The sequence below is a fragment of the Mustela lutreola genome, chromosome 13 (genome assembly GCF_030435805.1).
Source record: "Mustela lutreola isolate mMusLut2 chromosome 13, mMusLut2.pri, whole genome shotgun sequence".
NCBI lineage: Eukaryota > Metazoa > Chordata > Mammalia > Carnivora > Mustelidae > Mustela > Mustela lutreola.
In genome coordinates this window covers 53,120,167-53,133,631 of record NC_081302.1, presented here as the reverse complement: position 1 = coordinate 53,133,631, position 13,465 = coordinate 53,120,167, and the positions used below count along the sequence as shown (strand labels likewise).

At 36.4% G+C, this 13,465-nt stretch overlaps 1 protein-coding gene across 3 annotated transcripts in view; it reads right to left on the bottom strand.

Moving 5' to 3' along the window:
- Positions 1–13,465, bottom strand: part of WBP4 (WW domain binding protein 4) — a 66,766-nt gene that overhangs the window by 47,164 nt on the left and 6,137 nt on the right. For all 3 annotated transcript variants that reach the window (XM_059144599.1, XM_059144600.1, XM_059144597.1), the window contains exons 5-8: positions 11,646–11,813; positions 4,313–4,359; positions 3,772–3,847; positions 1,376–1,569 (exon numbers count right to left, since the gene is read on the bottom strand). In XM_059144599.1, coding sequence (XP_059000582.1) covers positions 1,376–1,569; positions 3,772–3,847; positions 4,313–4,359; positions 11,646–11,813 — 485 coding nt within the window. The remainder of the gene's footprint in view (positions 1–1,375; positions 1,570–3,771; positions 3,848–4,312; positions 4,360–11,645; positions 11,814–13,465) is intronic.

The following is a 13,465-nucleotide window of genomic DNA, read 5'->3' as shown; positions in this document are numbered from 1 at the left end:
TGTCTGTTTTGCTTTGCCACCTAGGCTCCCAGAGTATTCCTGGAAAGATCACAAAGCAGGACTAGCAATACTGTAAAAATGTTTAATTTTACTTTTCTGCCATGGATGGGGATTCAGCAGCATCTGACAATCTTTTTACTTGGTTCACTTTCTCTCCCACCCCAGCTGAATAACTGTTTCAATTCATTAATGTTGTCAAGCTACTCAAAGCTCCTCACTCTCAGGAAGCAATCTTGATTTCTTTATAAATGAGTAAACTGAGGCTAAAAGGGAATGACTCTTTCAATTTCCTTCCTGATACCAACTCATCCATAGTCCTACCTTCTTACAGAAAAGGAAAACCTTACCCTATCGAAAATGAGTTTATTCCTCGTTCAAGACCAACCTATCCACCTACCCTTGTTGGTATTCCCACTCCACCTCCTTTCGAGTCCCTCTGAATGAAAGCATCATTACCACAAATCTCTCATGATTAAGAGTCAACGTGTAGCCATCATCCTGACAACCAATTTCTAGGTTTCATCTCATATCCAAACCACATATAAACCATGAACCACTTTTCATTCCTCTATAATTGGAGTTCTTTAAGACTTTTTATTTCTCACTTGACAGTGAGCGAGAGTACAAGCAGGGGGGTGGGGTGGGCAGAGGGAGAAGCAGATTCCCCACTAAACAGGGAGCCTGATATGGGGGTCGATCCCAGGACCCCAGGATCATGACCTGAGCTGAAGGCAGATGCTTAACTGAAGATACTCATTTGCCCCTTTATTTATTTTTTAAAGTTTTTATTACAGTTAGTTAATATAGTCTAATATTAGTTTCAGATGTACAATATAATCTGAGTTCTGCCACCTCAAACCCTGGTGAAACTACTAGAAGGGCTTCATTCTTCTTGTTCTAGACCTAATTAATACTTGACACTCTATTCCTTTAGCTTCTTGGATCTTAAATTCTTCTGCTTCTCTGCATAACTTTCTAGCCATTCTTTCCATTATGAGTTCCTCTTTCCCTGCCTGTCACTTTAATATTTAATGTTGCCCAAAGTCATTTTCCTAGGTTATTTCACTCATTCTGAGATTTAAATTACTACCAGTATGCTGATGGTACTCAAATTAGCATCTCTAGCCTAGATACAGATACTCAGATTTGTATATTCAGACAGCTCTCTAGATGTTCCTGGGGTATCTCAAACTTAGGAAGTCTAAAAATGAACTGTCTTGCCACCAGATAGATACTACAAGTGCTACAACCATTTATCCATTTGCTAAAAATGTACATCTTGGCTTTACTTCTATCTTCCACCAGAAAACTGAGTAAGTCTGCTGAGCTTTCAGTAAATTGGTAACGTTCTATAAAGAATAAATCAAGAACCTACCTTAAACTTTATTTTTGGCTTTTGTGTTTCGGTAGAGGCCTCTCCTTTTTCTGCTTCCTCTTCTCCATCAGAATCACTATGAGAATCTGATGATTTAGACTCTTCTAGGGTACCAAGTGATTTTTCATCGACCTTACTAGAAAGCAGATCGCCAGAGTGTGGTATGAAATCATCAGGTTTTTCCCATCTGGATTCTATTCAACAAATTTTAATAGTCATGTTATTTAGTTACCAATTCTATTCCAAAGTAAATACCAATATAACACTCCCTGTCATTTACAAATGTATTTTTTTTAATTTTTTTTCCCCACAATATATTATTAAATAATAGCACTACATCTATTTTACACTATCACTTGATTAAGAAGATAATAAATAAGAATTCCCAAAGCACTTGCTCTTTTTATCTTTTGAGAATTGATTTCAATCTGGATTCCAGACACATAAACTATAACCCTAATGGAAAGAGACCTAAGAACTGGGCAACACCTTTGAAGGACTGTCACACTTTATCTGACACCAGTATCAGGAAACATGTGCTAATGAGTACACATTAGATTTCCTGGAATTTATTTATCACAAAGGTTTCCTGGGGTCCGCACAGAGTGAAATCATACTGTGAAGACCTGAATGAATATAATTCGTCATTTTTATACTAGGAAAAAAATAATCTCCATTGCACTCTACTGCCATCCAGTGGTTTACTGGGCTTTTAGTAAAATGAGAGCCTGGTGGCAGGTATTAAGGAAGGCACATACTGCGTGTGGCACTGGGTGTTATACATAAACAATGAATCTTGGAACACTGAAAAAAAAAAGATAGCATTTCTAATTATCTAACAGTCTCCATTTTTAGTATAATAAAAGGGAAAGGAATGATAAGATTTACTGTCTAACTGAGACACTTTTAAGAGTGAAAGGGGCTGTATCAATAATTACGCTCGCTATACATAAACTGAAACAGTTTGAGGGCAAAGCAGTTTGTATAGCCTCTTATTAAAAGAGGGTGTTTTCTAGGGCGCCTGGGTGGCTCAGTCAATGGAGCATGCAACTCTTGATCTCAGGGCTGTAAGCTCGAACCCTACTCTGGACGTAGAAGATTAGTTAAAAATAAAATCCTTAAAAAAAAAAAAAGGTGTTTTCCAACATGAAAATAATTATTTCCTTATTTATATTTCACACGAGTAACAAACTTTCAGGAAATAATTTAAGCACCTACTATGTATTACGTACTGTTCTGGGAACTTCATAGATACCCGACCTTCATGATCCAAGAGTATACATGATCATCTCAGTTTTGCATAACAGTGGCTAGAGGTTCAGAGACTTCCCCAGAATCATAAAGCTGGTAACGGAAGAAGCTATGCACTAAGCCCAGCACCAATTCTCCACCTATATTATGTCACTATATTATTTTATTCAGTATATTCACTATATTTATTTTATTCAGTATCTCAATTTTACCAAGCTAGAACCATTACTACTGTTGGGCAGGCTAGGTTATCTACTTGGAGGCTAACATGGGCCTTTTCTTCCAAAAAGATTTAATGCTATGTGTTTGGATAGTAGAAATTTGATAAATAATTAAATAAAGACTCTCAAACTTCTACTGATACTATACATATTTTGGAAAATTTAATTGTAGGAGAAACTAACTATAATTACTTGCTGACCCATTCTATAAAATTAAATTAGAAAAAATGTTAACTTGAAAAACTTAGATAATAATTGATAACAGTTATGCATGTTTTATAAATATTTACATATAACTGAAACATTACTGGGATAGTAAAAGTGAAAATCTGACATTCTAAGCCACTGCTAACATAACTTGTTTTGTTTTTAAGAAAGGAAAAGGCAAGTCAAATTAGGTGATTTCTAAGGTAGCTTTCAAAGTAATGATTATATTTCTACCATAATAATTTAAAAAGTTAATAATGGGCACGCCTGGGTGGCTCAGTGGGTTAAGCCTCTGCCTTTGGCTCAAGTCATGATCTCAGGGTCCTGGGATCGAGCCCCACATCTGGCTCTCTGCTCAGCAGGGAGCCTGCTTCCCCTTCTCTCTGCCTGCCTCTCTGCCTACTTGTGATCTCTCTCTCTCTCTCTGTCAAATAAATAAAATCTTAAAAAAAAAAAGTCAATAATGATAAAGTAAAAATAATCTTTAAAATTTGTGAATGGCACATCAAGTAAGAATTATGAGCAACACAGTATATTATATATGAAAACCTTCCTGTTCTTCCATTGTGTTGTTTTTAAATTACAAAAGTAATATACACATGCTATGGATATATGTTGATCGCTATACTACAATTCCTAAGTTCCCTTCATCAGCAGGCTAATAAGCAGTTCCAGGTACAACTTTATATAGTTAGGATAATCAAAGGTCATACTTACCTCCTGTTTCTGTATTGTAATAGTAGGTATAACCATCTTCACTTACTCCTTCTACCCAAACAGTCTTCCCTGCTATCTAATGGGAGGAAAAAAACCAGCATAAACGGAAGATAATGATGTAGTTATACTATATGAAATAACTAAGGCATAGAGTCAGCTACTTTCCCTTTCCTCTTAACACCTGGGAATTAGAGAGGCAGTATTGACTATGGCCAGGAAGCTTGGTTTGTGTTAATTATAAACTAACTTTCAGAGAGAGAACATTGCACCTCTGAAAGATAGGAACAATTCTTTGCAGATGGACAGGGACATCTGAATGCAATGGACTACAAATTAACTGATGATATTTGCCCTGCATGGAGTTTTTAGGTAGATATCAATTTTTCACCTCCACCCAGTCTTCTCACAAAAGAATATAGGAAGAAAGTAACAAAGTGTGTGTAGGGGGCCTTATTTGGAAGTAAATTTGCTTAACAGAACTCTTTTATAAAAAACCCAGAAACCAATCAGTTTAAAGACACTAACAGTATGCTTCAGTTACCTTTTTTAAGTTTCCTTGAAATCCTTCTGGTCTCTCCCATTGGGATGCTTAAAGCAAAATATACTTCATTAATACAATTTTTTCACTTTAAAAGAAAAACTTCTCAAAAAATTTAATTTGGCAAAAATTTATAGGACATTTAATGTGTACAAAACACTACAGGCCTACAGTTAAACATAGAATTGAAAAATAAAAAGAAACAATATACATCCCAGTAGTATTATACAGAACATATTTGAATGATATTTAACCAAGAAGGAAAAACAGAATGAGGATTAGAAGTTACTGGGACTGGGACGCCTGGGTGGCTTAGGTGGTTGGACGACTGCCTGAAGCTCGGGTCATGATCCCGGAGTCCCAGGATTGAGTCCTGCATCGGGCTCCCAGCTCCATGGGGAGTCTGCTTCTCCCTCTGACCTTCTCCTTGCTCATGCTCTCTCTCACTGTCTCTCAAATAAATAAATAAATAAAATCTTAAAAAAGAAAAAAAAAGAAGTTACTGGGACTTCCACAAGAATTCTTAGATGCAGGTAAGATCTCGCAGAATTCAGAAGTCTGTTTTTTTAAAGATTTATTTATTTATTTGAGAGAGACAGAGAGCATACAAGTGAGTGTGCATGCTTGTATGCATGGGAGGCTGGGAAGAGGGAGAGAACCCTAAGCAGACTATCTGGGGGCTCACAGAGCCTGATGCAGGGCTTTATCCCACACCCCATGAGATGATGACTTGAGCCAAAACCAAGAGATGGATGCTCAACTGACTGAGCCACCCAGGTGGCTCGACCCAAGGATCGAAAAGCTTTTTTAAAAGTTTATTAATATTTTTTTTAGTAATCTTTACACTCAACACAGGGCTCAAATGTATGACCCCCAATTTAAGAGTCATGTGTTTTTCTGACTAAGCCAGCCAGGTGTCCCAGGCTTGATGAGTTCTGAAGAAACGAGATGGTCGTTTGACATCCTAGGGAGGGGAAAGTGAGAAACAATGAATGACTTAAGATGAACAAGATGAAAGATGCAGGAATTAAAAACAAGTACACCTGACCCTTGAACAACATGGGTCTAAATTGTGCAGGTCCACTTACAAGCAGATTTTTTTCAATAAATATATTGGAAAATTTTTGAGAGATTTTTTGACAGTTAAAAAAATCCTCACAGATGAACCACATAGTCTAGTAATACTGAAAAAATTTAAAAAAGGTATTACTATAAAATATAGTATATAATACATATAACACACAAAATGTGTGTGTCAACTGTTTATGTCACCTGTAAGGCTTCTAGTCAATAGTAGGCTATTAGTAGTTAAGTTTTTGGGGAGTCAAATGTTATAAAAACCATATGATCCAGTAATTCCACTATGGCATACACTTGAAGAAAATGAAAACATTAATTTGAAAAGATAAATGCACCTCTATATTTATAGCAGCATTATTTATATATGATAATAATGTCTATTATTATATATAGACGGATACAAAAGCAACCCAAGTGCTCATTGATAGATGAGTGGATTAAAAATGTGAGATACTCATCTCTCTCCCTCTTTCACACACAGACATGCACACACACACACACACACACACACAAATATTACTCAGCCATAAAAAATAAAATCTTGCCATGTAAGAGCATGGATGAACCTAGAGGATATTATACTAAGTGATATAGATCAAAGAAAGAAAGACAAATACCATATGATTTCACTTACATGTATAGTCTAAAAAACAAAACAAATAAAACCAGACTCTTAAATATTGAGAACTGGTGGTTGCAAGCAAGGGTGGTGGATGGCTGAACACGTGAAATATGTTAAGGGGAAGAACAGGCTCAAACTTCTAGTTATAAAATAAATAAGCCATGGAGATGAAGAAAAGGACAGCAGAGAGAATATAGTCAATAAAGCTGCAATAGAAGTGTATTGGGACTGCAAATGGGGTGAGCATGGGTTAAAGTTTGGAACTGTCAAATCACTATGTTGTATACCTGAAACTAATGTAACACTGTATGGCAACTGTACTTTAAATTATAAGCAGATTTTCTACCACATGGGGTAGGAGGGTCAGCGTCCCTAACACCTGTTGTTCAAGGGTTTTGCTGAGAGCAAGACTAGAAACGGTAGGATGGCGAACAAAGGAAGCAAGCAATAGGAGTTAAAAGGGAGAAACACATAATTAATAGCTCTTAAAAATCTTTTTCATAAAAGATTTTACCTATTTATTTTAGAAAGAGGGAGGAAGGGGCACCTGGGTGGCTCAGTTGGTTAAGCGTCTGCCTTTGGCTCAGGTCATGGTCTCAGAGCCCTGGAATGGAACCCCACATCGGGTTCCCTGCTCAGCGGGGAGTCTGCTTCTCCTTCTGCCTGCTCTACCCCGCCTGGCTTGTGCTCTCTTTCTCTCAAATACATAAATAAAATCTTAAGAAAAAGAAAGAGGAAAGAAAGGAGAGAGCATGGGGGTGGGGAAGCACAGAGGGAACGAGTAAGAGAGAGAAAATCTCAAGCTGACTTCATACTGAGAGCCAGGAGCCCGATGTAGGGCTTGATCCCACAACCCTGACATCATGATCGACACTGAAATCCAGAGTCAGATGCTTAACCAACTGAGCCACCAAGGCGCCCCCTTAATAGTTTCTATGTAAATCTAAGAAAGACTTGTGATCCTTAGCAAACACAATCATTTGCGGTTCACTGCTGAACTAACTAACATGTACTTCTCTTAAGGCTCAGTGGAAAATGTGATTATTATTATTTCCATGTAATCCAAAAGTGTGATTCTAAAAATTGTAATAATTATAATACTGACAGCCCAATGTTTTTTTCACGATTAACTCTGATCTCATTTCCTACCTTTCTGATCATTCTTTTCTTTCTGTATTTTCTTCTTTCCTTCAATATATGTACTATCCACCCTTCGTACTTGTTCTCTTCTTTCTCCCTGTGATCTCATATACTCCTAAAAGTTCATGTATTATTTACACTTCTATCCTGCCACATTACTGAACTGCTGTATGAGTTCTAGTAGTTTGGGGGTGGAGTCTTTGGGTTTTCCACATAAAGTATCATGTCATCTGAGAAAGGAGAGTTTGACTTCTTCTTTGCCAATCTGAATACATTTTATTTCTTTTTGTTGTCTGATTGCTGTTTCTAGGACTTCTTGTACTATGTTGAACAACAGTGGCGAGGGTGGATATCCTTGTCAGTTCCTGATCTCAAGGGAAAGGCTCTCAGCTTTTCCGCATTGAGAATATTCACTGTGGGTTTTTCATAGATGGATTTTATGAAATTGAGGAATGTCCCCTCTATCCCTATAAGCTGAATAGTTTTAATCAGGAAAGGATGTTGTATTTTGTCAAATGCTTTTTCTGCATCAATTGAAAGGACCATGTGGTTCTTGTCTCTTCTTTTATTTATGTGTTCTATCACACTGATTGATTTGAGAATGTTGAACCACCCCGCATCCTAGGGTTAAATCCCACCTGGTCGTGGTGGATAATCAATGCACAGAAACAAGTTGTTTCCTTATACACTAACAATGTAACTGTAGAAAGAGAAATTAGAGAATCGACTCCATTTACAATAACACCAAAAATCACAAGATACCTTGAAATAAACCTAATTAAAAAGGGAAAAGATCTATACTTTGGGAACTAAAGGACACTCATGAAAGAAACTGAAGACATAAAAAGATGGGAAAACATTCCATGCTCATGGATTAGAAGAATCAACACTGTTAAAATTACTATGATATGCCCAGAGCAATCTATAGTTTCAACACCATCCTAATAAAAATAGCAATAGCATTTTTCAAAGTGCTGGAATATACAATCCAAAAATTTGTATGGAACCAGAAAAGCCCAAATTGGCATCATGTTCCCTGATTTCAAGCTATGTTACAAAGCTGTGATCACCAAGACAGCATGGTTCTGGCACAAAAACAGACACATACATCAATGGAACAGAATAGAGAACCCAGAAATGGACCCTCAACTCTAGGTCAACTAATTTTCAACAAAGCAGGAAAAAGTATACAATGGAAAAAAGACAGTCTCTTCAATAAATGGTGCCGGGAAAATTATACAGCTACATACAGAAAAATGAGACTTGACCATTCTCTTACACCATACACAAAGATAAATTCGAAATGGATGGAAGACCTCAACGTGAGGCAGGAATCCATCAAAATTCTAGAGGAGAACATAGGCAGTAACCTCTTCAGCAGCCACAGCAACTTCTTTCAAGATACATCTCCAAAAGTAAGGGAAAATGAAAAGCGAAAATGAACTTTTGAGATTTCATTAAGATAAAAAGTTTCTGCACCACAAAGGAAACAGTCAACAAAACAAAGAGGCAACCCACGGAGAAGGAGAAGATATTTGCAAATGACACTACAGACAAAAGGCTGATACCCAAGATCTATGAAGAACTTCTCATACTCAACACCCTAAAAACAGGTAAGTCAAAAAATGGGCAGAAGACATGAAAAGACCTTCTCAAAAGGAGACATACAAATGGCTAACAGATACATGAAAAAACGCTCATCATCATTAGCCATCAGGGAAATTCAAATCAAAACCACACTGAGATACCACCTTACACCAGTGAGAATGGCAAAAATTGACAAGGCAAGAAACAACAAATGTTGGAGAGGTTGTGGAGAAAGGGGAATTCAAGGTGGTACAGCCACTTTGGAAAACAGTATGGAGGTTCTTCAAAAATTAAAAATAGAGCTACCCTATGATCCAGCAATTCCACTAGTGGGTATTTACCCCAAAGATATAGGGGCAGTGAAAAGAAGAGCCATATGCACCCCAACGTTCATAGCAACAAGATTCACAATAGCCAAACTGTGGAAAGAGTCAAGATGCCCTTCAACAGATGGATGGATAAAGAAGATGTGATCCAGACACACAATGGAGTATAACTCAGCCGTCAGAAAGGAAGAATACCCAACTTTTCCATTAACATGGATGGGACTGGAGGAGATTATGCTGAGTGAAATAATTCAAGCAGAGAGAGTCAATTACCATATGGTTTCACTTACTTGTAGAACATAAGGAATAATATGGAGTATATTAGAAGGAATGGAAAAGTGAAGGGGGGGTAAGTCAGAGGGGTAGAAGAACCATGAGAGATTGTGGACTCCAAGAAACAAACTGAGAGTTTGAGTGGTGGGGAGATGGGTAAGCCCGGTGATGGGTATTAAGGAGAACATGTATTGCAGGGAGCATTGGGTGTTATATGTAAACAATGAATCCTGGAACACAGCATCAAAAACTAATGATGTACTATGTGGTGACTAACATAATTTAAAGAAAAAAAAAGATATTATCTACATTTCTAGACTCAATTTATCTCCCAAATGCCAGACTATAATCAGCCACTGAAAACTACCACATGAATGTTCTGGAGGTACCTCAACCTCAACATTCCAAAAACTGAATTTATTATTGTCCCACTTTAACCTACTCTATTTCTGTATTCCATACTTCAGGAAATGGCACGATCTTCCTAGCCCTCCATGACATAGCGCCAACCTATTTTTGTAGCCTCTTTCTTCTGCTACGACATCTTCAGAGATCTGTATATGTATATACATTTTTAAAGTAAGCGTTTATTTATTTATTTTTAAAGATTATTTGTCAGAGATGGAGAGACTATAAGCAGGGGAAGCAGCACATAGACAGAGAAGGCTCTCTGCTGAGCAAGAAGCCCGATGTGGGCTTCAATCCCAGGACCCTGGTATCATTACCTGGGCTGAGGGCAGCCACTTAACTGCCTAAGCCACCCCAGCATCCCACAGAGAACTATATATTTTACCTCTACCAAATGACTATTTCCCAAACTTTCAAACTTTTTATTTTTTCATTTTTTTTTTTACTTTCAAACTTTTTAAACCTTCATATTGTTCTACCTGTTTGGAGTGCTTGCTTCACCCTCATAACAAACTACTACAATCTTTTTCAATCAAAATATCTATAAAGTGTCTATACCATGCCAGGCACTGTATTTGGTGCTAGGGATACAAATGGTGAATAAGAAGACATCATTCTTGATGTTCTCCTTTTAATTTATAAATGGGTTCAAAAGTAATTTCTGTGATAATCTCTCACATCTACATAATCACACTCCCTTACAATTTGAAGTTCCCACACAATTTTACATCTCTATTCTATCACAGCACTTTAAAACTCCTCCTTGTATTATGCTTATTTCTAATCTTAAATTTTATAATTCTGGATGGTAAGATGCTACATAAATATATTTACTTATCTCAGAATTAAAATGAATAAGTCCTCAATACATTTAGTTTTAAAGGAAAACAAAACTGCTTTTGATATTCCCACTGGAAAACACCACTGTGTATTTTATTAGAAAGTGATATCCAAAACATGAATAGGAGGCTGGGTTCTTTACTACAAGATGGCTACACAAAAAAGAAAATGGTTCTGGTTCCCAGTCTGGTTTTGGATAGAAAATCTCTCCCACAGAATATTTTAAGAACCTCTGCAATTTGTAAAGTGGATCTGAAATGCCTTATTTCCATGTAAATTGCTTTATTTTAATGTAGTTCATGCTTTCAAAAGATACTCTTGAGATGGGGCGCCTGGGTGGCTCAGTGGGTTAAGCCGCTGCCTTCGGCTCAGGTCATGATCTCAGGGTCCTGGGATCGAGTCCCGCATCGGGCTCTCTGCTCAGCGTGCTCAGCGGGGAGCCCGCTTCCCTCTCTCTCTCTGCCTGCCTCTCCGTCTACTTGTGATTTCTCTCTGTCAAATAAATAAAATCTTTAAAAAAAAAAAAAAAAAAAGATACTCTTGAGATAATATAATGCTTTAATTAATTTGAAAGGATTCCATTCCTTTAAAATTTTTTTGTTGTTGTTTTTAATTTGAGAAAGAGAGAGTGCAAATGAGAGCCCAAGCAGGAAAGCACAAGCATAAAGGCATAAAGCACAAGCATAAAGGGAGAAAGAGCGAAAGGGAGAAGCAGCCTTTCTCCTGAGCGGGGAGCAAGACGCAGGACTCCAAGGGATTCGATTCCAGGACACTGAGATCATCACCTGAGCCAAAGGCAGATGCTTAATTGACTGAGGCACCCACGTGCCTCATAAGGAACCCATTCTTAAGGGCTTAACTAAGTATAACATTGAGTCACTATAAGAAGGATATCTTTTTCTTTTTTTTAAGAAGGATATCTTTTTAAAGGGCACATTATTTTTTTACCATTGTGGCAAAGATGTCAAGTTACAGTCTTCCATTGTTTAAATGTTCCAATATTAACTAGAACAAAATAAACAGTCAGTTATCATTCTTACCAGTTCTATGCCTGACCTACCTCCCGTGATAAGATCATAATAGTAATGGTAACCCTCAGAGGTTATGCCTTCTACCCATCTGCCCTTTGAAGGGTCTTTTTTCTTTTTCTTCTTTTCCTTCTGTTGCTTTGGTGCAGAGGTAGGTGGGATAGTGCTTGTTACTGGTGATATACTTGGCTCTGAAATTTCTAGAGAAAAAGATAAAAGAAAGGTGAAGTACCAACACTTTTTTTTTTCCTGGTATGAAACAACTAATAATGTTACTCCAATTAAAAGTCTGACAAGAAGATTCTTTTGGGAACTTGACAAATTATAAATAAAGCTCATTTTGAAAACTAAATATGCACAAATATCCAGAATTATAAAACAGAAATGATAAGGGGAATCTAATTCTACCAGATGTTAAAACTGACTCTAAAACAATTGGTATATTAAAAAAAAAAGTAAAATGAATCCTGGAGTAGGTAAACATATGAATGAAATAGAACAAAGAGTAAAGAGACCCAAATGCAGACTCCTGATGCCTATTAGAAAAAGAGGTCACTTAACAAATGATGTTGGTTACTTATTTGGAAAAAAGTCGAGCTATTCTCCACTCCAAGTCCCCTCTCATGTTTGCACATAAATATAAACTTCAGATTAAAGATATATGTGAAAAAACCCCACAAACTAAAATAGTGTTAAACCTACATACAAATCCAAATAAATAAAAATAAACAACAAAAATAATATGCTATGTTATTCATAATAGAATTAAGATTTTTAAAAACTAAAAAAAATTAAAAGACAAATAATAAGTATTTACAACAAATATGGCTCATGGTTAATTTTGTAACAAAGATTCCTTACAAATAAATCCAACATTCTAACAAAAGATGGACAAAAAGTACAAAGATAAGACAGCTTGGTATTAGCTATCAATATATAAAATATATTTATACTTTGATTCTGCAATTTCATCTCTATAGAGATTAAATTTACAGAAATAAATATGAAAAAACACGCCTGCATAACGGTTCACTGAAGCATTCATTCTAACAGTGAAAACTCTAGGCAACCTAAAATGTTAGTCTGGAAGAGATTAGTTAAATAAGTTATGACACTTTTATGGCATTTTGTTATGGCATTTCATAACCTTTATTAAACACTTATTGCAAGTGGTCACTGTAATAAGCAGTTTATACCATTATGTTACTTAGTTTTTGTGAAAACTGGAGGTTGTATATCTAGCAAGTGGCAATTCTGGTGGATTCCAAAGTCTGTGCTCCTAACCACTCTGTAGCCATTAAACACAATGTATATCCTTAATTATTTAAAAGAAAGGAAGTATTTGACATGTTATTGAGGGAAAAAATAAAACCACCTCCAAATAGACTACAAAGTGGCGTATAACTTAGAAAACTCTAATGATGTCTGGGATAACCTTAAAAGCATTTAGTTTTTAAAAGTCTTTTCTTTGTACTGCATTATTGCACTTTAAGGGGAATGTATATCCTATTAAAGAAAATGAGGCTATCAAAAATAATTTGAAAAATCCTATTTAAATACATTTAAGTACAAAATGCAAAGACTGATTTGCTTATAGGGTAGCATAATGGAACCTCCCAATCCATATAATTGATGAGATGAATTTTCAACGACTCCCTTTTAATCCTGCAGGAACACCTCTATCCTTTTTTTTCCTTTAAGCATACAGCTTTATCCTCATGGAAATACAGCCCCCATCCCTTCCTTTTAACTAAAAATGTCCAGGATAATATTTTTAAAGTCTGGTTACAACTATCCTTATTTGATGAGGGCAATACCAATTGACTTATTATTCTGCTTAAAAACTAATGGA